We start from the raw sequence: 25,762 nt of genomic DNA, 5'->3' as shown, positions 1-25,762 counted from the left end.
CCCTGGTGTGAGTGCGAGTTTGTGTCTGTGTCTGTGTGTGCTCTGTGATGGACTGGTGTCCCATCCAGGGTGTATCCCGCCTTGTGCCTGTGCTTGGTGAGATAGGCTCCGGCCCCCCTCAACCTTGAATAGCAGAAAGCAGATAGAAAATGGATGGACAGAACTCATGAGCCATGAGGGCTGAACTCCACTGCTCAGAGGCCTGTCTGCTCCACTCCTGTGACAAGTGCCACAACTTAAATGCACCACAACCTCTTCAGGCCCGCTAATGTGAGAAGTCTCTGCTGCCAACTGGTACAAAAATATCCTATTGCCCAGCTGCCAGGGCCAGAGGTTATTTGGGAAAGCCTTACTCTTAACAGATTGAGCTGGTGTCAGGAACACCACAATAAAGGGGAACGTGCCCCTCAAGTAGCAGACATGCACATCGGTCGGCTAACAATATAGGTTTATTCATTGTGGTTTTGTAAATTGTGCCCATTGCATTGCTGTTGCTGTAGGACTGCAGCAGTATCAATGAACCACTTGCACCACACTTTTGAAAGCAAAAGAAATGTTGAGGCTTTTTGGTGCACAAACGTCTTTTATGCTTGGTGAATTTCTTCCATGCAAACACAAGTCATTAACAAAACATCCGCATTTTCTGTACGTCAGCACTCCCTATCCTGAAGCCCTGGTGTGTTATACAGAGGCTTCTTCGGACGGAGCAGAGTCCTGCTTGGTTTTCCGTCTCTTGACTGAGCTGCCACTGGGCTCAGACTCCACAGCTGGCCTCTTCTCTCCCGTGCTGATCCCCTCCATCAGTGACGGCTGCAGCTTCTGGCCCACGGCCCAGGTCCACAGACACAGTGCCACTGAGTGAGGCGTCCAGTCCTGTCTGCTGTCCACTGCAGAGAGACAGGACACCGCATGGAGACCCCTCACACACTGACTTACTCTCACCTTCACCCCACAGAATGTCCACTAAGGTTAAATCCTTTGCGTCACTATTGGGCCCGGATAAAATCAAGATTTCCCCATCAACCAAGAGTTCCAAAACCCAGGGTTGGATGCTATGTTTCTCTTGGACAGAAGTAAGAAGTCTCTGGCCACCATCAAGCACAGGATGTATTGTGATCAGTGAGTAGATCCAATCCAGGCCTGAGGTAAGCCCACTGGACCTTCATCTTTATCATCCATATTATTTGTCCTCTCCTTGACTTCGGTTTCCACAAATAATTACACCTTAAACACGCACCCGTGACTGCACCTTGAAGCTGTAGCTCAAGGTATCTGCAGTCAATGTCAAGGAGATTTAGGCAAACGCTCTCTCGGCTGAACACACCAGACAGATTGCTAGTAGGACAAGGTTGCAGATCTGCCCAGGCGCAGTCCAGCTCAGCTGAAGGACAGCCTGATCGTGACAGCAGGAGGGTCCATGGCCTGCATTTATAGCCATGATGTTGGTATTGCGATGAGTGCAAGGGGGAAGGGTGCTGGTAGCTGTCGTCTCTGACCCAATCATCAGTTTCCAAATTTTACCTAACCAGTTCCCGTCCAAAAGATGAATCTGCTCAACAAGTAAAGGCGTTTACTCCATGCTTTGTCTACAGACATCGTGGCTTCGAGCCCAGGTCATGTCACTAGCTAGCTGAATAAGCCCAGGATTCTCTGAGTAACACCACACAGGTGGCTCAGCACTGCCAGGGGTAAGGTGGGGTGGGATGTCTCGGTGAAGGTTCCTAGAGAAGCGGTGAACCCCAAGGCTAGCGGTGATGTCAGTGAGGGGCGTGCCTCTACTCCAGTCGGCACCGACCCTCCTGCGTGACCCTGCAATGCTTCTAATGGGCCGAATGGCTCAAGGGAGCCTGTCTGCACAGGTGTCATCTCTGTGAGCCAGCCTGACCCCAGGTCACCACTGACGACTCCAAATTATTGAGTGAGCATACGATAAAAGACAATTGTTGTTCTTTAAATTAAAAAAAATGGAATTCACAAGTCACAAAGTTGGAAATGCGGTCATCGACCCTGTGACTTCATCCCAGTTCCTCAGCCTGAGCGAAATTCTCCTTCCCCCTTCTCTTACACCACCAGGTAAGTGCCTGGTAAGTGCTCTTACCTCTGTTGAGCGCGCGAGCTCGTTCCGACACCTTGGCCAGGTACAGGGCATAGTGCTTCCCGGTGTACTGGATGGGAGTGAGTCCAGGGACGCTCTCCACGGATTCGTCGGCCATGAAGGCAGCCTGGTCGGGAGCTCCGGCCGCCAGAACCGCTGTAGGGAAGGAGAGGCGGGTGGGGGCAACAGAGTTGGCACAAAGGATGAAGCTTTCATTTAAGAATCGATATAACGCCAAGGAGACATTCTGCTCTATTTAAAGGCCCAAAGGAGGCTAATCCCCGTTTAACAGTTCAGGCAGGTACCTGCGCCAGCAGGCGTAGGCTGCAAAGGAACAATTTCATTGTGCAAAGAGAAGGCTCCACAGCCGAAACGTTGTGTTTCTTTTCTTCTCTTTTCAGCATGGAATTACTTATTCCTTTGTAATCCAAGTTTAGACACAGGCAAAGGCTCATTCCATGTTGAAACGTAAAGATAGGAAACACTACGTCACTACGTGTGACACCTGAAAAAGGCTCCACAGCCCAAACGTTGTGTTTCTTTTCTTTACGTTTTGGCATGGAACAAACCTTTACTTGTTCCTTTGCAGCCTGCGCATGCTGACGCAGCTCCCCACTCGGAACGTCCTTAGATCTATGTCTAGAACCTCGTTTAGACTTAAACGTTCGTGTTTTAAGCAATTGCAGTTGCCAATCAAAAAAACACTCAACTACCAGCCCTGCTCAACTGTTGGCCCATTTCCCTCCTAATTAACACACTGGGAAGTTGGCAGCTCGGCCACAGAAAGAATGCAAAGGAACAAGTAATAGGTTTATTCCATGCTGAAAAAAAGAAGAGAGGAAACACAACGTTTCGGCCGTGGAGCCTTCTTCAGGTGTGAGAGAGACAAGGCAGTAGGCAAAGGTAATGTAGTGGGAGAACAAAGGCTGGGAGGGAGGAGGGGTGAGAGGCGGGAGCAGGGGACAGAAAGAGAGGCCAATCAAGAGGTGTGAAGCCAGAATAGGTGTCGAGAGGTGTGAAATGAAACTTCCAATGAATGGAGAAAATTTAGTAGAATAGAAGTCTGTCGTTAAGAGAAGGGGGAAGGTGTGATCCTAGCTGCAGGATAAGTTTGGTTTCGGTGGTCTTTCTGATGTATGAGTTTGGAAAACCATCTTTGAGAACACAGACGGAGAGATTAGAGTGGTCGTGGCCATCAAAGGTGAAATGAGAAACAATGGGCTTGGAGAGATCTTTAATCTTCACAGCCCTGACGTGTTCTCTGAAGCGGTCTCCTTCCTGTTTCACCAATGTAGTGAGAAACTGGGCATTTACTGCAAGAGATACAGTAAATAAGGTTGCTGGAGGTACAAGATGCCATCTGGGTGATCCGGGAGAACACAGAAAGAATGTTCCATTTGAAAAGCCTCTGAGGGATAATAACTCCCGCACCCCCGCGGCGCAATTTACTGTGTGTGCAGCCCTATCGCGTTCCACTGCTTATTGCAGCGGCCTTGACTGGCCAGACTGTAGCTCGCACCAGGCTCCTGCGACGAGGGGGCTGACCTGAGGCTGTGGCCGGCCCCACGGCCTTCAGCGAGCTGAGCTCAGCAATGGCCGCCCGCGTGTCTGGGAGAAGACCAAAGGCTTTCCTGGTGCACCGCTCCACTGCGTCACTGGGATTCGTGGCCACCAGTTGCTGCAGCCTCGGCCGGAACTTCCCTCTCTGCAGGCAGAGGGCAAAACCAGAATCGGCCAACGTGGCAACACAAGCATGATCTTGAGTCTCCACTTCACCAAGCCGCCACATCAGCGGAAGGGGGGGGGAGAAAATCAGACCACCCGCTGAAATGTCACATGAACATAGGGAAGACCACGCACACTCCACAAAGAGCCCCAGTCTGGAACTGAACCCTGTGCCAAGAGCTGTGAGGCAGCATCGTGCCAACTCACTCATCCCTTGGCACACATTTCAATCAATTAGCCTTAATTCATTTTACTTAACATAAGAGCCAGTTAATAACCTGTATGTCCACCTGTGTGTCTGTACTCCCTGCAATCCACTAGTGTCCCATACAGGATGAAGTTCCTCCTTTCACCCTGTGCCTTCTGGGCTAGGCTATCGCTCCCACAAACTTAAGGTTAAAGTGGTTGTGAGCGAATACTGGATGGGAGAAAAACAATGATAAAGAATGAAGATGACGACGGACGCTTAAGTTTCATGATACAGAGATCTCCTCGGTACTGCTGCAGGATTCAGAAAACTGGCGAACACGGCCACCCCCATCCATCGTTTCTGAACCGCCAATCCAAAACGGGAATGGTCTCTTAAAGGATATGTCAGTGGCTCACAGCTGGCCAGCAGATTTCACCTTCCACTCTGCAGCGATTCATTTCGTGCAAATTAATTAACAGCCGCTACTTTTCTTTGAAACCGCTCTCTTGGTACAGCCCGTGCCCTACAGCTTTAACTCGGTGACTCCACCTGTGGACCGGCACCCAGGTGATCAAAAGCAAGCCCTGGGAATCTTCTCCTACAGGGGTTGGTTTCTGGCAGTTTAGAGCAAAATTCTGGCGAGCCGTCAGCATTGTCCCTACATTGCAGGGTATGAAGCTAGTTGGACTTTTTTTTACTTTCATTAGCTATACGACTGTCAAAACGTAAAAGCAGAAGGAAAGGAAGTCTCTAATGAGTCACTGCCACTACCTAAAACCTACAGGAAGGGAATCAAGCATATTGTGTGGGCGTAGCAGGTGTCAGATAGCAGAGAGGAATCGCAGCGACGCCCAGGCTAAAGGAAACCGATGAACTCTTCAACAACATTTATTCACTCGTGGTCCCTTGAACCACTTACCTGCTGTGTTCAATCAAGAGGCAAGAGAATTCCTGAGGCAAACTGGAGGGTAGACTTTAACAACCTTCACCAATTCTTTGTCGATGCTGACTCCCTCTCTGACTGGACACTCACCGTCAGCTTCCACTCCATCAGTTTCACCAGCTCCGGGTGCTGAAGGAAGGGCTCCGGTCGACTCGCTATGGCTGCCGGTAGCTCTTCCTGGTACCTGCAGAGGCATACAACCACAGAGGAAGAACCCCTGAAATCACCTCCACTGGATTTGCCTTTTTAATGAAACAGGCCCAACGTCCACCCACCCCTTGATGTTTCCACCAATTCGCTGCATTGCTCACCCCAGTTTCACCCCATAAATGGTAAGGTGATGTGCGAGCTGCTGAAACCATCACATTAAACTAATCAGGTTTAAAAACCTGATCTCTGCTGTACAGTGCAGCTGACTATCCATAAATACTGTGTCCTTGCATGGATAACAGAAAGCTAACAGGCATCAGAGCCAGATAAGTTACAGACAATAGCATAGCAGCAGCATACTAATAATGAGAAGCAAGGAACTTCGCTACTTCATGGTGACATATCAAAAACCTGCACTGAGGTAGACTGTGGAGTACACAACTGATTGATATAATATTAAAAGAATACTAGAGGGATGATGATAGACTTTCATGTTGTCTATAAGTGATGATGCACTTATGTTCACGATTAACTACTTGGTATCACATAAGTATATCCACAGCCGTAGCAGTCCGGTCTGAGCATTTCTTCACCGACAGGCTCAAACAGCAACTTGCCATTTTTCCAGGAGCAGCAGTTTGCCCTGCTTTCGGTTCTTCCCCGCGGACTTCAGCCCAACCACTTCCCAGTACTGGTCGAGGACGGCTCTCCAGACGGCGGGGTCCTCACAGTCGAACAGTCCCCCGCGGGGAGGCATGAGAGCCGAGGGCTGAGGAGGAGAGGACACCTCAGCTCCCGGAGCCAGATCCAGGGGAGAGCTTTCCCACACACACACGGCACCGCTCAACTCGGCCATCTCCCACCCGGACCACTACAGCGCATGTTCTCCATTCTCGACAGAAAAAAAAGGTGTCCTAAAAGATCAACGGATGCAAACCCATTTTTTTTTGTCGGCAGATTAGACTTTGTTATAAAACTAGAAAACCTTTTTAGAAGGCTTTGCAAACGTCGTCGGATCTCTCAAAACTTTCTTCCTTTGCGACTCTGGGGACATTCAATTGAATGTGTGGCACATTAGTTAAACGTGAATATTTTGAAGCACAAAAGCACTGTATTAGTGATCACAACAATGGTCACATGTTCCCTTACATATAGTGAAAAGGAATTTATATAATCCCCTAGATGATTCCTAGGGTCCTGAAACCCCCTGTTTAAGCAATTGGAACTGAAGGTTCTTCTGTTTATATGGGAGACGATTATACTACTCTATTATTCATTTTTAATAAAATTTAAATCTCATTTCATCTCAAACACGACCTCGCCATCTCTGATTCATAAATGAAAGATCTCTTCGGTTAAAATCGACACCGGTCAACAATTTTCTCGCGAAGTAACAACACAACTCTTTTTATTAGCGCATATATTAGTAACATTAAAACTTCAACAAAACAACTAATAACCAACATTGACAGGACTTGGCCATGACGCCGTATCAATAAACGTTACTTTGATACATCTACATCACCATTGTCCAGTGTAGTAAAGATTGGTAAAAATGCAAAAATAGTATGTTTATATTCACGGCGGTAAACTGTCATTAGGGTATTTTGGTCTAATCGTGATAAGCGTTTAGTAAATGCAAATGATTGCACAAGTGGGCTTATCTAAGAGCTCGTCTTTTCTCATCTGTCTGGAGATCAATATAATACAGAGGTATGATATTCAAAGTACCATATTTACCATATTTAAAAAAAACGCCTAAAATGACCTAGGAAACCTACTGTCACACCTTTGAAGAATCCCCTTTCAGTAATCGCTCTCAATAATGACCCCTATCACCCACCGCGATATCAATATAAAAAACACTTTATAAATCGATAATTATTCTAAATAATACGATGCTGAAATATTAAATGAAGATCTACTAGTCAACAGATCCTCTGTGTGAATTGATTATAACGGGAGTGCAAAGTGCACCTTTGTAAGAGAAGACCTGCAGCACTGTAGACAATTTCCAATGTGGTCTCCAGGCGCTTCCCAGAAACGTATGCATAACCACACTTTTCAAAAACCCGTGTGTGCTCCCTGCTTGCACAACGTCTGCTCAGACGCAGCATGATGACGTTTCGCAGCAACAATTAAACTAAGCGACGCCGGAGCGAAAGGTGTGTTTCCGGATCGTATTCCTCTGGTCTGCTGTAGTTATGTTTTTACTTGTTTTGTAGTTTGTGCTTTGGAATTATTCTGACCCATCTAGAGTCATAAATCAAAACCTTATACACTTTTCTTTGCAAAGGAGTTTAGGTCAGCGGCCGACATCCCGAGGTGTGAGACGCGTGTTCAGATGACAATATTGATGATCCAGTCGGAAAGCTGAAAAATTGCTTTGGTATGTTTTCGACATACAGGGAATGATACACCAGCTTGTTTTTGACTTCTTTAATTTGTTATGTTCAAATGTAAGAGGACAAATGTAATAATTAGCTGGTTAGATATATTTTTTGTGTAACATTTATTTTCTTCTGGGCTTTAATATTTTAGTTTGAACTCTTAGGTACTGTAGTGAATGTTAGGTGACATTTGGTAAAGTTGCTAAAATTAAAATCTGTAACCAAGAGGTATTCTGCTTTCAGCAGTTATTTTACCCTTAAAATAAGAGCACTGTAACTCTTTTAAAAAAATAGTAACTTGCTATTGCTAATTACGAGCAACTATTGTCTTTCCATCTTTTTGCCAGCTTATTATCTTATATAAATAGCATATTCACTTTCTTGATGGAAGCAAAAACAGAACATTAGGAAGCGACACACTTCAGGTGAACAATCAGAATGGAAAAACTAATATACTGATGACTGGTGCAGATCATATAAGATGAGGAAAATAGTGTATCCGCACTGGTGTACTTGTGTTTGTTATAAAACTACTTTGGACCAGTATGGAAATGTGCTGAATTAGGTCAGGTGCACGCATGCTTCCTTATCATTCTTCTTCAATGGGCTAGGATCTTTCTGATCATATTTTTTCTCATCCTTCGTATTGGGTTGTTAACCCATGTTTGTACAACTGTAATGCCATCTACTGACGAATTCAACAAAGTATTACTCAAAGATTCAAAGAGCAAAAAGTTGCCACTCTACGTCAGAGTTTCTTTTAACCCATGTCAAGTTCGTCATAGACCACCTGAGAGCACCATCTTTTTAAAGTTTTGGAAAATTTGTGAGTAAATCAGTATATTTGTTCAGGTGGGTGGCTGCGTCAGCATGCGTCGGCTGCAAAGGAACAAGTAATAGGTTTATTCCCAGCTGAAAAGAGAAAGAAAACGCAACGTTTCGGCCGTGGAGCCTTCACACACCTGAAGAAGGCTCCACGGCTGAAACATTGTGTTTTCTTTCTTCTTTTTTTCAGCATGGAATAAACCTGTTACTTGTTCTAATCAGTATATTTGGTCAATTAAGGAAACTCTTCTTCAGGGATTTTTCTTCCTTATGATCTTCAAATGACTTTGTTTAGCAAATCTCCCATTTAATTCATAATAGTTGCAGTTGCTCCAGGTCTTTAGAAATAGAAAGTCTGATGGTGACCTATAAATGCTGCTAGACTGGGGCTCCCCAGGGCCAGGCTTGGAGACTTCGGCTCTATATTGACAAACTCCACCATGCATGGTCGAAACTTGGTAAACGCACTGAAAGATTGAGAATGAAACACACACATATGCCTGCACTTCCAAATGAGGAAGGAAGTTAAATGTTTTAGCAATGGAAGGGTTGAAGTTTGGAGGAAATGTTTTAGTTTGAAAATGCCCATAATGCCTTTTGTGTACCTTCAGCAAATGTATGACATTATATACACACATATGCACATTACTGTATTCTGTCTTACAAGTGTGTCTCCTAAATCCTTTGTCTAGTAGTATTTTTTGCTGGACAACAAAACATAAAGGTTTTGGTGATAGAATAGGGTAAAGCGTTTGGTGGGGGGGAGTGTTATTATCCAGTCAAAGACACAAAAGATGGTACAAGCTGAAATTGGTTTATTAATATCTAGCACAATAAATGCCATTATTTTGGTCATGATTCCTTTTTCTTTCGGGCTATTGCTGCTGTACTTTTGGGATCTCTCAAGTGTCGCATGTGCTGACGGTTGTCTTAATGCCGGTGTGGCTAGATCTGTCTTTGCTAGCTCTGCAAGTTTCTTGATACCCACTGTACTCTGTTGGGCGATGTGTTCTTAAGTGTTGTGTCAGGTTAGGTGTGTTAAAATTCTTTGTTTTGCTCCCCCCCGCAAGACACGTTAGTTTTACAAACATTGCACATTGCATTGGGTTGATCAGAGTCAGATATTTTAAAAAAACTGAGAGACGGATGACATGTTTTCATTCCAAGGCACATGGCGAAATTTTGGCTCGACTATTTTGCGTCGTAGATCGGCTCTCAGTATCAGCCAAATGAAAGGAACATTGGCCGATTGCCGATCACATATTTAGAATGGAAATCAGACTATTCCAATCTATAGCCGATCGATCGTTCCACCCCTAATCCTAATGATTGCACAGTTTACACCTGAACCATGATTGAAATATATGAGCATTTTTGTGCTTCTTAATCCAAGCAGCGGGCAGATATGGGGTCTGTAACATTGCTGACACAACACATGGAAGTTATCTTTGGGTCATCCGTTCTGCAGGCCATGGAGAAGATGGCGCGGGTGACCACGGCTCTGGGCAGCACCACTATCACCGGCCGCACCATGTTCTGCCACCTGGACGCCCCCGCCAACGCCATCAGCGTGTGCCGTGACGCCGCGCAGGTGGTGGTGGCCGGCCGCAACATCTTCAAGATCTACGCGCTGGAGGAGGAGCAGTTCGTGGAGAAGCTGAACCTGCGCGTCGGCCGCAAGCCCTCGCTCAACTTCAGCTGCGCCGACGTCATGTGGCACCAGATGGACGAGAACCTGCTGGCCACCGCCGCCACCAACGGGGCCGTAGTCACCTGGAACCTGGGCCGGCCCTCCCGGAACAAGCAGGACCAGCTCTTCACCGAGCACAAGCGCACCGTCAACAAGGTCTGCTTCCACCCCACCGAGGTCTACATGCTGCTCAGCGGCTCCCAGGATGGCTACATGAAGTGTTTCGACCTGCGCAAGAAGGAGTCCGTCAGCACTTTCTCAGGTACCCCTGAACTTGAACTTGAACTTGAACTTTATTGCCATTGTGGGGCCTCCGGGGGAAAGTTTATGTAGATGAGAGAAGTACTCACACCACACTTTTCTTTCCTGAGTTTCGTGGCGTTTCTTCCTCCGACTATCTTCCAAATCCAGTCCGTAATCCGTTCCCTTAATCCTGATCCGATCCGAGTTCCAGAAGTCCGTAATAAAGCCAATCCGCGATGTATCCTTATCCACTATCCGCAATCCAAAACCCATAAGCCTTTTCTCCTTTCAGTAGTCCGTTATTCTTTAGTCCGATCTTTAACATACACCTCTTTCCTCTCTCTTCCTCCAGACCGCATTCACCTTATCAGCTTCCGCGCTGTGTCTCATTGTTTCTCAGGGTAGACCCTTTCCATATACGGGTCAGCTGATTCTTTTTGGCAGCCATTTTGCTTAGGTCCATATCTAGTATTTTAAGTAGGTCATTCCGAAAATACCTGTTATGAATGACCCTTCCCCTGGTCATCTTACACCATATGTAACCGGTACATGTACTGGTACAATGGAATTCTTACTTACAGAAAGTCTCTCGATTGTTAAGACAAGTGTAAAAACACAAAGTGCAGACAGTGCATCAAGACAATATACAAACAAACAGAAGACAGTGTACAAGTAAACAGTCTGCCATCGTCGAGCACTTTAATAAAGCTTTGTCCGTGGAGAAGAAACACGTCGCTCATTCGGCAGCCTTCGTGTTTCTTTGGTGGAAAAGCCTTCTCAATTTGATTATGTTTGCTATAGAGTAGGGATTTGGATAATTGATACTGGTTTTCAATTTTTTCTATGTAAGGTTCATTTCATGTCGGGTATCCAGATTTTCTTTCATTCGTGTCTCCTAGTTTTACAAGTTATATACAAGTATTCTTAAAAACCCACGCCCTAAGCCACGCCTAAGCTCTCCGTTTCTTTTTACACACATGGGACCAATATGTAGGGTCTCGGGGAGCACATGGGGAAATAACCTTATATGTCATCAAGATAAATTGAAATGTAATGACAGTTTCTCACAGTTGTTAAAGCTGAACAATTTTAGTGTTTTTTTAAAGACAATTTGATGTTGATCTAACCCTGTTTAATTGGTGGAATTGGCAGAAAATATTTAATTTGATTCTTATTAAATGTTCCTTACTCTTCTAGTTAATATCCTCTGTCAGATACTGTTGCAACAAATATATACTGTAGGAAGTCTAAGGGATGCCTATACTGTATATTAATGAATGTTATTAATCATCTACCAGTCTGAGGCAGTATTGCTTGGTTAATCTCTCGCTTTTGTTTATTTGTTTTCTTCAGGGCAGTCGGAAAGCGTGAGGGATGTCCAGTTCAGCATTCGGGACTATTTCACTTTCGCTGCATCTTTTGAAAACGGGAACGTCCAGCTGTGGGACATCCGAAGGCCTGACCGCTACGAGCGGATGTTTACCGCTCACACCGGGCCCGTGTTCTGCTGCGACTGGCACCCGGAAGACAGGTCAGTACAGATGATGATGATGATGAAAGTGATAATTCCTTACACATACTGTATATAGCACTTTTCTGGGCACTCCACTCAAAGCGCTTTACAGGTAATGGGGACTCCCCTCCACCACCAGCAGTGTGCAGCCCCCACCTGGATGATGTGACGGCAGCCATAGTGCGCCAGAACGCTCCTCACTCATCAGCTATCAGTGGGGAGGAGAACAGGGTAATGAAACCAATTCATAGATGGTGATTATTAGGAGGCCATGATTGGTAAGGGCCAAGGGGAAATTTGTCCAGGACTTCGGGGTAACACCCCTACTCTTTTCGAGAAGTGCCCTGGGTATTAATAATAATAATAATAATTATAATAATTGTTTACACTTATATAGCACTTTTCTGGACACTCCACTCAAAGCGCTTTACAGGTAATGGGGACTCTCCTCCACCACCACCAGTGTGCAGCCCCACCTGGATGATGCGACGGCAGCCTTAGTGTGCCAGAACGCTCCCCACACACCAGCTCTCAGTGGGGAGGAGAACAGAGTAATGAAGCCAATTCATAGATATCGCCTCTGCAGCAGTTGTATCTTTGACTCAAAGCACCAACTCCAGCTGCTGTGTGGAAGACACAGTGGCGTGTGTGTGTGCTGCGTGGCTCATGGGAGATTTTCCTACCCTACCATTTGTTGGTGTAACTTGAGCTACTGTTTTCTGTGGGGTTGTGCAGACTGTGCAGATCGGCATCTCTATCTCATGCGCGCGCGTGTCTCCGACTGATCTAACACTCCCGCAGGGGCTGGCTGGCGACCGGGGGCCGTGACAAGATGGTGAAGGTCTGGGACATGACCACAAACCGGGCCAAGGAGATCTACTGCGTCCAGACCATCGCTTCGGTGGCGCGCGTGAAGTGGCGGCCCGAGCGCAAGTACCACTTGGCCACCTGTTCCATGATGGTGGATCACAACATCTACGTGTGGGACGTGCGCCGGCCCTTCATCCCCTTCGCCACCTTCGAGGAGCACAAGGACGTCACCACGGGGATCGTGTGGCGCCACCTCCACGACCCCTGCTTCCTGCTCTCGGGCTCCAAAGACAGCACCCTCTACCAGCACATGTTCCAGGATGCCAGCCGGCCGGTGAACAAGGCCAACCCGGAGGGCCTGTGTTTCGGCTTGTTTGGCGACCTGGCCTTCGCCGCCAAGGAGAGCCTGATCAGCGGCGACTCGAACCGCAAGCCCTTCGCCGGCGGCGACCGCCGCTACCCCATCTTCTTCTTCAAGAAGCCGGACCTCACCGAGCAGTTCGCCCACGTCTCCAGCGCCCTGACCGTCTTCGAGACGGACCTGGACAGCAGCTGCATGGACTGGTTCGTGAAGACGGCCAAGCTCTACCTGCTGAGCGGGAAGCCCTTCGGCGAGCTGTGTGACCACAACGCCAAGGTGGCCAAAGAGCTGAAGCGACCTCAGGTGAGCTTCGGGTTGGTTGAGGGAAATTCTGCAGCTTTTCCTGTTTTTCTTTTCCTTATTATTTTATATTTCCAGAGAACTGCAATCCTGGTCTTCTGGTTGTCCTTGCATCCATCCTGTGAATGATTTCTTTTCACAGTGTATTTGCTTCTTGTGTTTACTATACCTCCACACCCTGCTTACACGGCAAGTCTCTGGCTGCTAATAGACTAGTATAGCTAAATAGCTCATAACCAGGTCACAGGTACTTACTGATGGTGGGGTCCTTCAGTTTCTTAATAAACTGTGGGTGCTGGAGGAAGGGCAGTCATGAGGCACTTAGCAGAACCAGATCAGTTTGCAGGACCCAAGACGGTCCTAGAGTGGATGGTGGGATTCAGCGATTCAGCGATGAATCGCGGTCCTAAGGCTTCAGTACAAGGCATGCAAGAGAGTGACTAGCAGGAGATGGAGGAGGAGGGACAGCCAGGTGGCCAGCAGTAGGGGTCGGAGAGGGTGCTGGGCTGGGAGAAGAGCAGCAGGGCGAGGGACACCCTGGTAGAGGCAGTGGTGGAGAAGGATGAGGCTCCTCAGTGGGCTGTGAGCAGGGAGTGGAGCCAGGGGCCACCTGTGTGAACAGCGAGACAGAGAGCAGTAATCAAGCTGCAGCTTTTTGGGCAAGATGGGGAGGGTGGGTTTTTTTTTTTTAAGGTTAAACCATACTTAACAAGTTTTATTTTTTTTAAGGTTTCTACCACGTGGGCGATGTTAAGGATTATGTTTTCTGATCCAGGAAACCCCACTGCCTCAGCTCTGAATCATAACATGAGCAAACTGGGCGCCTTACCATTAATGAACAGGTAGGACTGGGAGAATAGAGTCTTTGGTTATGTTTTTGTGTGTCAAAGGCAGAGACAACAATAAGCATGATGTTATTTGAGATTATTCTTATTACGTGTTGATAGATAAGATAGTGGGTTAAGCTCTGACCACAGTCAAACAAATACCACCTGGCAAGAGTTTACACATCTTTTGAGTCTCAGGTGCTGTAATTACGGTCCATAGTCTATGGCAATTAAAAGTCCCCCATTAGGGTTACTGTGGAACACCAGAAGAGCTACAAAAATACTGGAGTCTTTTTTGGCATTTGTTACTGACTGTGTGAACAATTCTTGCATCAGTGAAAGCCAGAGGACTGTGTTTCAAACGAACAACAACAAAATAAATACAATACAACTGTATTTAAATTAAGCACAGTGGCTTTGATTCAGTGTAAAATAAATAATACACAATACAGGATGGCCTTCTAAAGTGGAGTCCAGAGCTGACGTCAAGCCGAGTATCTTTTAAAAGAGCTGATAAGGTTATTTATTGGCTGAGCCGGCTGATTCCTCATTCTGCTGTGGGTGTTGAAGAAGGTTAAGGTATACGGTACATAATTGATTCACCCTTTAGGCTCCTTTGCCTTTTATTTATGTTAATTTCACTATTGTGCTTAGAGGACACACACAAGTCAGAATACATTAAAACTACTACAGCAGTTGCTTTAATTTAAATGAATACTCTATCAAAGTAAATGCAGAAGATGTGACTCTAAAAAGCATATTTCTGTTTTCCTGGATTGAGGTTCTTAAACTCCTCTTTTCTTTTTTCGGAAAGTCAGGTGAATTCTGCCTTTTGTTTTGTTGACTGTCAGGTATCCTTGTGATGTTGCAGAAGAAATCAGTTTTGGTGGCTGATGCAGTTGCAAGAAAAAGTTTGTGAACCCTTTGTCATTACCTGGATTTCTGCATTAATTACTCATAAAAATGTGGTCTGATCTTCAACTAAGTCACAATAATAAACACAATCTGCTTAAACTAATAACACACAAACAATTGTACTTCTTCTTGTCAGTACTGAACATATCGTTTAAACATTCACAGTCCAGGCTGGAAAAAGTATGTGAACCCTTTTATTTTATAACTGGTAGACCCTCCTTTAGTAGCAGCAACCTCCACCTTTTTCCTGTAGCTGTTGATGAGACTTCGGTTAGGAGGAATTTTAGACCAGTCCTCCTGACAAAACTGTTTCAGTTCCTGGATATTTCAGGGATTCCTGGGAATTCTGGGATTCCTTGCGTGAACAGCTCTCTTCAGGTCGTGCCACAGCATCTCAATTGGGTTGAGGTCTGGACTCTGACTTGGCCATTCCAGAACAGGAATCTTCTTCTGTTTAAGCCATTCTGCTGTTGATTTACTCCTGTGCTTCGGGTCATTGTCTTGTTGCATCACCCAACTTCTATTAAGCTTCAGGTGACAGACCGCCACCCTGACATTCTCCTGTAAAATTTCTTGATACAATTTTTTTAATTGTATCATTGTTCCCTCTATGATAGCAAGCTGTCCAGGCCCTAAGGCAGCAAAGCAACCCCAAACCATTATGCTCTCTCCACCATGCTTCACGGTTGGGATGAGGTTTTGGTGTCGGTGTGCAGTGCTTTTTTTCCCTCTAAACATAGCTTTGCGCGTTTCTGCGAAAGAGTTCAACTTTTGTCTCATCCTTCTACAGAACATTGTCCCTAAGCATTGTGGACCATCCAGGTGGTCTCTTGCAAACTTGAGACATGCAGCAATGTCTTTTTTTTAGAGAGCAGTGGTTTCCTCCTTTCATTAACACCATTCGTGTTCAGTGTTTTTCTTATAGTGGACACATGAAGGGAGACTTTGGCAAGTTCAAGAGATTCCTGCGGGTCCTTTGCTGTTACCCTAGGGTTCTTTTTCACCTCCTTCAGCATTGCACGCTGCACTCTTGCCCTGATCTTTGCAGGACGGCCACTCCTAGGGAGAGTAGCAACAGCTTACTGTGGATTGATGAACACCCAGGCCTTTATAAATGCTTTTGTAACCTTTGCCAGCTTTATGCATCTCTACAGTTCTTCTGATATTTCTTTTGATCAGGGCATGGTTCACATGAACAGCTCTTTCTTGAGAAGAGCAGACTCTGTCAGTAACCAACCTTTGTGTGTCTTTTTTTATAGTGCAGGGCACCTCCAGCCCACAACGCCAATCTCATCTCATTGATTGCAACGCCTAACTCCAATTAGCTTTTGGAGACGTCACTAGCTAGAAGTTCACATACTTTTTCCAACCTAGACTGTGACTGTTTAAACAATGTGTTCAGTATTGACAAGAAGAAGTACAATTGTTTGTGTGTTATTAGTTTAAGCAGATTGTTTGTCTCTTATTGTGACTTAGTTGAAGATCAGACCACATTTTTTATGAGTAATTACTGCAGACATCCAGGTCATTCCAAAGGGTTCACAAACTTTTTTCTTGCAACTGTACATAAATGCTTGATACCACATAGCATGTCTGCTGTCTTACTAAAATCATGCAGCGCCTCCCAAGATAGACAAAATGTTTCTGATATACAGAGCCTTTAAATATGCTACAAAGTGTTTATAGTTTTTTCTGAGGCAAATGTTTTTTATTGGAATGCAAGGAATTTGACAGCACAGAGTGTACCTGTAACCGAAAAGTTTCCTGTTCCTGGGCCTTAATGGAGTGTGCGATCCAGAGTTTCCAGATCAGTAGTTTGGATGCAGGAAAGTGGCTTTTAAACCAGGTCTCCTGAAACTCTGTTCCAAGAGGACGTTCCTGAAAAAGCAGGTCATGTTCCCAGGGCTCCAGGCCCGTGGCAGTGGGATGCGAAGTGCTTAAATCCCAACCTTGTTGGTGTTTTGTTATGCTGGCAGTTTGATGTCCCTCTCTGAACTTGTAGAGGACCCTGCCCCTCGTCAGCAGCGTGCTTCCTGTCCTCTCCTCTCCTCAGCTTCAACATCAAGGAGATCGCAGGCGGCCTGGGGAGCGAAAGCAGGCTGGATCGCAGCAAGGGAGACATCCGGCAGGACAACATCCACATGGAGTCGGGAAACTCCCTGATCAATAACAACGAAGGTGAGCCACTGAGGGGCCCGGCTGCGCCGCTCCTCGGTGGATTTTTGTCGGAGGCTGTCGGCATTTTCAAATGGAAATTTGATTTATTTATTCTGCTCGCATCGCCAAGATGCCGTGTTCTTACTAATTTAAGTTTTATCGCGAAATGCAAGGCTTCGTTAGCCTCCTTTTTCTCCAGTGGGCGAAAGATGCTTCTCTCCTGCACGGGCTAAATCAAGCGATTTGAGAACAGGTGTCATTCTGGAGTTCATTCACAAGCACGTGATGAACAGCGCACCAATCCATGGTTATCGCAGCTTTGTAATGAGTCATACTTTTCAAGATTCCCCGTATTCTTGAAATTCCCACCCCCAGTTCTTGAGTACTTGCATTTTTAATAGCCCTCCTATAAAATTAGATTAGATTTTTTTGAGTTTCATGACCTCTTTCCCTGTTGCTTTCACACTGACATTAAACATACTAGGGGGATGCTGTGCTGTCTCCTGCTTTGTGAGAAAATGTTGCGACGCAGGAGACAGTACAGAAGCCCCCCCAGCACACCCCACCCCATTCCATTTTAACTCCTCCATGTTAACCAACCTGAATATTCAGCCCGTGTTTTCCCCTGCAGAGAACGAGGAGACAGAGGGAAGCGAGGGCCCGACCGACTATCTGTTCGGGGACGCGGAGCTGGACGATGACGATCTGTACTCCATGGAGCACGACAATCAGGCCGGTGAGTCTTTAATGCAAGCCCGAATCATTGATTCCAGTGATCAATCAACCAATGGCTGTTGGCACTGCTGCCTCACAGCTCCAGGCTCCTGGGTTAATTTCTGACTTCCCTTCCACCTCCACCATGCTGGCTTGTTTCAACTGGCTAGTCTCCCTTCTCCAGCTGGCCCGCTGTGTAGGGGTGCCACTGGCACAGAACAGACACTGTGCGTCACCCAGGTGGCTGGACACCTCAGTGGCAGATGAAGTGGGGTCCCGTCTTATATGTCAAAGGGCCTAGAGATCCTTCTGGATGAGAAACGCTACAGAAATGCAAGCAATTACTTCTGTAACTTCTGGGAGTTGGCCGTCAGAGCCAGTGTGTCCCAGCTTGCTCTGTCTTTGTCCAGGATAGGCTCTCCAGCATGCTGCAGCCCCCGCCAAATAAGTGACTTACTGTCTGGATCCGGTTTTTGCTTCAGTTGTTTTTTTCTTCGTTTCGGTACGTTTTAGATGCCTTTCTCGAGAGAAGCTGTGCTTTGATTCAAAACTTCAGGGAAATCTTTTAGTCTTCTATGTCAACCAATACCTAATTATTTTTTTCTACTAGATGCTGCAGTAATTTCGGTACAGATCAGCTTTTTTAAGTCATCCCTAGCAAGTGCGTTGAGTTCAGATTGATGACTCCATTCATTGTTTTTCCGATCGAGGCGGTTCTCCGTTTTCCTTATGAACGGTGCGTGCGGGTGTCTGTGACCTCTCTGCGACCTCTCGGCCCCCCCCTCCAGCGGAGGAGCCGGAGTACGTCCTGCCCCAGGAGGCCTTCCCGCTGCGGCACGAGATCGTGGACCACCCCTCGGCCCCGGAGCACCTGCAGGACAAGGCGGACTCGCCGCACGCGAGCGGGAACGAGGCGGAGAGCGCCTGCCTGACGCCGATCGAGTCCTTCTCCCTCATCTCCGTCTCCCAGTCGCTCGTCCCCGGCCACCTGCTGCCGAGCTTCTTCAGCCCCGTCGTGCGCGAGATGCTGCAGTACTACGCCGAGCAGGGCGACGTGCAGATGGCCGTGTCCGTGCTCATCGTCCTGGGCGACCGCATCCGCAAGGAGATCGACGAGCTCACGCAGGCAAGGCAGGCGGCGCGGGGGAGGGTGGGGGGCTTTTTTAAGGATTGCTGTGGTTGTCTTGGAATTCCATCCTCATTCTTACCAGCTCCGCAAAGTAGTATGAGAAAAATGAGAATCATTAGATCACTTTATTGGCCATATACAGTTTGTCTTTTCGCATACCCCAGCTTGCTCTCCATGAGAGACAGACAGGGAGAGAGAAGCTTGGGGTCAGAGCCCGGGGTCAGCCATTTATACGGCGCCCCTGGAGCAGCTGGGGTTAAGGGCCTTGCTCAGGAGGCCAGCAGAGTAGGATTCCTCTGCCGGCCGCGGGATTTGAACCGGCAAGCTTCCAGCCACAGGCGCAGATCCTTAGCCGCAGTGCCACCGCTCCGCCCGGAACAGTGAAACACGAACCAGAGTTATTTTAAGATCAAGAACAGGAGGCAGTTCGCTACACAAAGACGTGAGGGATTGTGGAACAAGTTAACCTCCTTGTTATTGAAGGTAATACACTGGAAATGGCTGGGTGAGATCCTTGGATCAAATTAACTACTAAGCCCCAAACAGGTTACATCCAGACCATCTAGCCTTTCTTATGTTCTAAGAGCTGTTTCTTTGGCAAATGGGTCTTTAAAGGCACCAGGAACTGGACCCGCAAGACTGAACTCTGGACTTTTATGACTTGGAGATTCAGCACAGCATTGTTAAGAATGATGCTTTGCTATGAAGCTTTGGTTATAGGAGCAGTTTGTCCCTTTTCAGGGGGGATCTTAATGTACAGATTTTTGCATGTTATTACTTAAGTGTTATTCACAGCAGACCAAGCAGGATATTTAGTTTTTATATTTTTTTTAATGTATGAAAGGGGAAGTAAACTTGTAAATTTAGAGGTTAGAAGCTAAAACGAAATGATTCATTTTGTGCAGGACAGGCAATGTCACATTATCTCCAGAATTTTTGCAGATGTAGGTTATTGAAACCCTCAGATTCAGAACACAGCTGCAGAGTCATCTTTTTTCCAATGATCTGATTCTGTGTGATTTCATTTTCTTTTAATAGCCGAACCGTGTTACTTTTAGTTCGTCACTCTGCCAGTTTGGGAATGCCTCTCGAAGTGTGTGGTTATATTTCTGACGCCTGTAGTGCTGTCAGTATCGCTCCCTGTGAAGGAAAAGTTTCTGTTAGGTCAAGGTGTGTACAGATCTGTCTGCCTGCTCTGTTCCCCCCCCCCCCACCAGGAGCACTGGTACGCCTCCTACATCGACCTGCTGCAGCGCTTCGAGCTGTGGAACGTCGCCAACGAGGTGATCAAGCTCAGCACCTGCAGCGCCATCAGCTGCCTGAACCAGGCCTCCACTACACTGCACATCAACTGCAGCAACTGCAAACGGCCCATGAGCAGCAAGGGCTGGATCTGCGACAGGTGAGCTACCCTGCCCTGCCCCAGCACACAGTGCTCTCCCTCGTATCCAGAGGAGAACGTAAAAAAAAATACATTTAGTCATGCACTGTAATAATGTAAATATAGGGGCAAAATATTATGCTTTATCATCCCCCGACCAAGGTTCGGTAACATAATAAAGTAATCCTGGGCACTTAAGTATAAATTCACTTTTAATTTGAACACCTAACATGAAAGTTAATAAACAGTCATTAATCATAACTGTCTTTAACGCTAAGTTTTTATACTTAAGCGCAGCCAGGTGTCTGGGTGGGAGGTTAGAGAAACACTGGTGCGTGCAGGGTTCAAATTTACACTTCGCCCGTAAATTGTTTTATTCGTTTCTTTGACCTTTTTCCTGGTTGAAGTTTCCAGATACATGAATATTGAATAGGGGGGAGCTGATTGTATCTACGGGCAGGTAAACCAATACGCCCACCTTAGCATTCAGCCTTCTCGGAGAAGGGTAGATCGCACTGTTAAGAGGCAGTAATGGATCTATTAAAAGGTGTTCCCCCTGTTTGGGTGCCATTGTGGTAATAGAAACAGTCTGCAGCATGGAGAAGAGAGGGGATTCACACCGCAGCTGGGAGACTGAACTGCTTCTGCCACCCTGTATGCTCTCTTGGCCCACACACACTCGCATGCTGTCAGTATCTCCCCCGGTTTCGCCAGTGTCCTCACGCCTTGCTGTGTTTCCCCAGGTGCCATCAGTGTGCCAGCATCTGTGCCGTGTGCCACCATGTAGTGAAGGGGCTGTTTGTGTGGTGCCAGGGCTGCAGTCATGGAGGACATTTGGAGCACATCATGAACTGGCTGAAAAGCAGCTCCCATTGCCCAGCTGGCTGTGGGCACCTGTGTGAATACACCTGACGAGGTGGGGTGGGGGGCTCATTCATGTCCGACCCGTCTCCTGAAGGAACATGCCAGGCTCCTCTGGGGAAGAACTATATTGGGTGCGGAAAAGGAGGACGCTGGCCGTGTTCCTGTTCAGGCAAGACGATTTTAAGATCCACGTACTGTAAATCTCAAAAGAACATTTTCTTTATCGGATGTGCCCTGCTAGAAAGCCTGCGGGAAATGGGACAAGCCGGAAGAGCTGTTTTTATTTTTCCTTACACTAAAACAAAATCAAGAAGGAAAGCAGTAAAAAGGGGGTTGAGTTTGGGCTTTGCATAAGTCAGGACACTTGACTTTGGCTCTCCAGCTCTGCTCCTTGAGGGCAGCAGTCCAGCAAGCCCTCCTGTAGCCATCTGTTCTGTACAGGAGAATTAAACTGGTCCAATTAAGCCTTGACTGAGTTAACTTAATCCTTTTCCTGAACTCTTGCATTGTTAACAGCATAAAGAGACCTACATAAGCTGCTGGACTGTTTTTATGAGTAGCATTAAAAGGTCAATGAGCAGACATCTGCAAAGCAAGTTGACTTCCGCTGATTAAACAGCTGATCGGTTAAGTTAATAATAAAACCTCACACATCTCTCTCCAGGATCAGGGCCGGAGGACAACTCTGCTTTAAAAGGAATTAAGGTGTTTTTTTTTATTATTAAGACCACATAATCTAAGTGCGGTTTGGAGCCAATTTGCAACTGTGTTGTAAAAGTTTATGCAATTCTTTTATCTAAGGATTTAACACAATTTAATGCAGACATCTACCAGAAGTGCCACACTTATACCTTATTTTTAATGACAAAAAAGCAAGTTCTGTAGTATAATTTATTTTTTCTGTTGGCAAATGTTGTTTGTGTATTTTTTGGTTGGTTTTATATTTATTTGTAAGTCAAATACCATAATATAGAAACGGTGACAGGCTAATTGCTGCCTCTAAAAATGGTTTCTGGATTCATTTGTTTACACATGATGCTTGAAGCATTAGGCCACTACAGGGGCTTTTGACTTTTTTTCAGTTTTTTAATTGTCTGTATAAAGTCATGAAAAGTATGCAGTCTAATTTTAAACCTAGTTTATCATCTTCACCTGTGCAATGCTACCTCACACGTTTGTGGCTCTAGTGAATCGGAAAAACTGCTGTTTGGTGTCCTGAATTCTCCAGCAGTTCTCTAACGCTCTTGCTTCCTATCAGTGGGGCAAAAAATAAGTTCTGCTCTTAGAAGTCTTTTCTTTGTAGTGCCGTGTGTCATTGGTCTCAAATGTGCCAGGTACTCACCTTGCCTTGTCAAGTGAATGCTGTGTTTTGTAAAAACAAAACTGGAATGGTCAAAGTAGAAAGTATCTTTATGCATATTTAAACTCTCAGTGGTGTTGTTGGTGCAAAAAAAAAAATCCAATTTTTTAAGAGGTATAGTACAGCATGCAATTAAACCAAAACTTACTCTGCAAACAGATTGGGGACATAGCTATGTAATACTGTACAAGCGTACACGGCACAGGAAGAGGATCATTTAGTTAGCATGATTTTTATCCGTCATCTGCAGTGGCAGCATGGTGCTCCTTCGAGAACAGTCACAGCACAGGGACCCAGGACCACAGGCAGAAATCATGTTTTAGGGCATTTAAGACAAAAAATATCTTTATGCAAACGATTGTGGGAGTCTGGAACCAGTGCCTGACAGAAGGGATCCCTTATGAAAGGGACATCAATCTGTTAGTAGCCAAGCAAGCAAGATGGGCTGAATCACTCTTATCTGTAACCTTCGCCAGTGTTTTAAGTTGTCAATATCTGTTTTGAACTCTTGTGGTAGGAAGATTTTCTTATAGATATGTTAACCATAGATCTTTGCTTTATTACTGAACCTGAAATTATTCCATTTAAAACTCAAAATCTTTCATTATAATGTTGTTTTATTATGGGTTTTTGACTTAAAACCCTTGTGAATAACAAGTACCTGCATCCAGAGCAAAGAAAGCAACAGGCTGTTATGCTGCCCGTGAGCTGTGCCCATGCCATTTGAATATTAGTTGTATTAAAGGCTGAAACCATGTTCCCTCCTGTCTTTGTTCAGATGGATCTAACTAGGACTTGGCAAGCATGCCAATGCAAAGTCCAAGCTTATTTCTCAAACTGGCAGTGCCATTCCCAGGAAAGCCAGAACACATTGACAGTCCGGTGCCGAGCTCTTCTCAAGGACTGGGAACTGGAGTGTACTCAGGTTTGGACAATCCCAGGAAGCTCTCTTATTTACCTTGCTGCTCCCTGGTACACTGTGTGACTGAGTGACCCGGGCTGTCCTGGCTTCTGTTTCACAGTTTATAGCACATAGCCCCATCTTTTCTGTAAGCCAATCTGATGACTCTTTTGAAGCGTGAACTTTGAAGCCTCCTGTAGAATAAACAGATTTGTGTGACATATACAATACTGTGCATAAATTTGGGGTTACTGCACTCTAAACTCTTAACTTATTGCTGTGTTGTCAGACTTTTTATTGATGCAACACAAATTTAGCATAGTCAACATATTTCAGAAGGAAATTTGCAGTAGTTCAGCATCAATATTTTGCTTTCTGCTGTTCCAGAAGAATGTTTCATACCTTACCATCAGAACATTCATGCTTTGATTAAATGCAGGAAAACGCATTTAAAATTAATTGCCATACTGCATACGTTTTTACCAGGAAGTAGCAGTGCCTTTACTGACTCTCGGGGCACCAGTATTTGCAAAACCCTTTTATTTGCAACTGCTGATTGTTGTTGTCAGTATGAATCAGTTTGCAGCAGAGTATTTTCTCATTGAATTACTCATTATATAGCAACCTGCGTTTTTTTTGCCTATGGGAACAGTATATGAAAGTCTGTGTTTATCCAGTAAAGTATAGGATTTTCCAATCTTCTGCATTCATGTGCAGACATTGGAGCAGGTGCATAGATTCTCTTTGGGGTTTTTTGTCGATAAGCAGAATCTTAATCTTTGCTTTTTAACGATGAGCAAACTAGTGTCAAAGTGCGTTTTCATTCTTCTCTATATTTGGGTCATGGAAATTGAGCAGATTTTAATATTTAGAAATGCACCAATTGCTGGAGCACTTTGTAAATGCACTTGATTCCAGTCATTTTTTCACTTGTGTCCGGATGTAAAAAGAAGCAGACTGCAGATCAGATCCATCTCCTTTTCTCCAGACTCGGCCACTCACTTGCTGGAATGTGAAAGCTGAGCAAAGGATATCTACCCCCCACCCCCTAGGAATCTGGAAAATAATCTTGTCTTTTGCCCTCTTCCCCCAGGAAGAGACATATTATCTTCCTTTAGCTAAAGGCCTGCTGTTGAACTCCTATTCTTAGCTCAGTTGTGTCTCTTCTTGTCCTATTTTCTTATCTCTTTTTTTATATCTGAGCTTTCAGGTTGAAAGGTAAATACTGTCTGAGTCCCAAGTGCATGATTTTCCGTGGAAAAAAAAAGAGCCCATAGTTCAAAGAACTTTGCTTCCAGTAGCCAGATGTCACAGGGTTGTCATCGGTTCACCTTCCTAGATCCATCTAGTTTCTCAGTAGGGGTTAGGAATGGGCTGCAAAATCGCAGGGCTCTGATTTCTAGGGTCTCAGTCTCTTCAAAATCATTACCCTGGTCAAACGTACTCTAAAATCAAAAACCTCTCTTAAATGCTGCTATTGGGTACACTCAGTAGAAGATAAAAACTTTTGATCAGGTACATGTTTGTCTGTTCCTGTTGCTTTGTGCTAAATCAGTTGCAAAGAGCTCACTTGCTGTGGTTTTTTGTGATGTGTATTCTATAGTTAGACATTTAAGATGAAATATGCAGCTAATGACTAATAGTCTGTTACTGATTTCTGATTGTAAATGAGAAGACCCCTTAGCTATAATCAAGGTGTTTAAAGGTAGAAAAGTCTGTATTTAAACCTCACTCGCTGGGTAAGGGATGTAACGTACTTTCTGCACCTTAAAAAAATGTGGGTTTCCCTCCGTGGCTCAGCTACAAGATTTGATTCTGCCTGGCAGCCTTTTTAAACTTTTTAAGAGCTTTCAATGCGACCGAGAAATATGAAAGTTGAAGACTGTGGCTTCCCTCTTCTGTCCTTTCACTACATTTTTTTTTCTCCTTTACCTTTGTTTTTCTTTTTCACACCTCTCTTTTCCTTGTTTCTTTCTCTTCCTCCCTGTTTTTCTCTCATTGTTGGATTTATACACTTTGTTTAGGTAACAAGTCTGTGTTACCTTGATGATTATTCACATTTGTTCATTATTGTGTATGGTACCACGTAATATTCTGTTTCCCCTGAAAACCCAATAAACAAATTGAACTTCACATTTAGGAATGGGAGGACTGTATGATTTTTATTACAGAACATAATTTGCATCCAGTAATTTATTTTCTTAAATATAGTCTTAGTTGCAAAGTTTTTTCCTTTGCAAATGCAAAAGCTGCGAACAGCTTGTACAACACATTTGACC

General features: G+C 45.4%; 2 protein-coding genes across 6 annotated transcripts; one reads left to right on the top strand and one right to left on the bottom strand.

Moving 5' to 3' along the window:
- Positions 1-563: 563 nt before the first annotated feature.
- On the bottom strand, positions 564-7,221 carry LOC148645125 (uncharacterized). Its single transcript, XM_088612586.1, has 6 exons — positions 7,081-7,221; positions 5,721-5,872; positions 5,044-5,137; positions 3,641-3,800; positions 2,099-2,251; positions 564-887 (listed from the first exon to the last, which is right to left on the bottom strand). Exons 2-6 carry the CDS (start codon positions 5,858-5,860, stop codon positions 682-684), a joined length of 753 nt encoding a protein of 250 aa, XP_088468712.1. The 5' UTR covers positions 5,861-5,872; positions 7,081-7,221; the 3' UTR covers positions 564-681.
- Positions 7,201-25,622, top strand: wdr24 (WD repeat domain 24). Of its 5 annotated transcripts, XR_015928367.1 has the most exons (12): positions 7,275-7,492; positions 8,701-8,776; positions 9,787-10,270; positions 11,605-11,782; positions 12,566-13,238; positions 13,965-14,077; positions 17,031-17,155; positions 17,766-17,870; positions 18,637-18,974; positions 20,195-20,379; positions 21,102-21,927; positions 23,361-25,622. XR_015928367.1 is itself a non-coding variant. In XM_088612573.1 (11 exons), the coding sequence occupies exons 3-11, from the start codon at positions 9,790-9,792 to the stop codon at positions 21,268-21,270; spliced, it is 2,367 nt and encodes a 788-aa protein (XP_088468699.1). In that variant the 5' UTR covers positions 7,201-7,268; positions 7,400-7,492; positions 9,787-9,789; the 3' UTR covers positions 21,271-25,622. The 5 variants fall into 5 exon arrangements, 4 of the variants coding, with proteins under 4 accessions (XP_088468699.1, XP_088468697.1, XP_088468698.1 ...); XM_088612573.1 differs by lacking the exon at positions 8,701-8,776 and adding an exon at positions 7,201-7,268 and having other exon boundaries at positions 7,400-7,492; positions 21,102-25,622; XM_088612571.1 differs by having other exon boundaries at positions 21,102-25,622.
- The last annotated feature ends 140 nt before the right edge of the window (positions 25,623-25,762 follow it).

The sequence above is a fragment of the Lepisosteus platostomus genome, chromosome 19, assembly GCF_059453375.1.
Source record: "Lepisosteus platostomus isolate fLepPlt1 chromosome 19, fLepPlt1.hap1, whole genome shotgun sequence".
Taxonomy (NCBI): Eukaryota; Metazoa; Chordata; class Actinopteri; order Semionotiformes; family Lepisosteidae; genus Lepisosteus; species Lepisosteus platostomus.
Note: the sequence above shows the minus strand (reverse complement) of the source record. Positions and strands in the feature narration are given on the sequence as shown.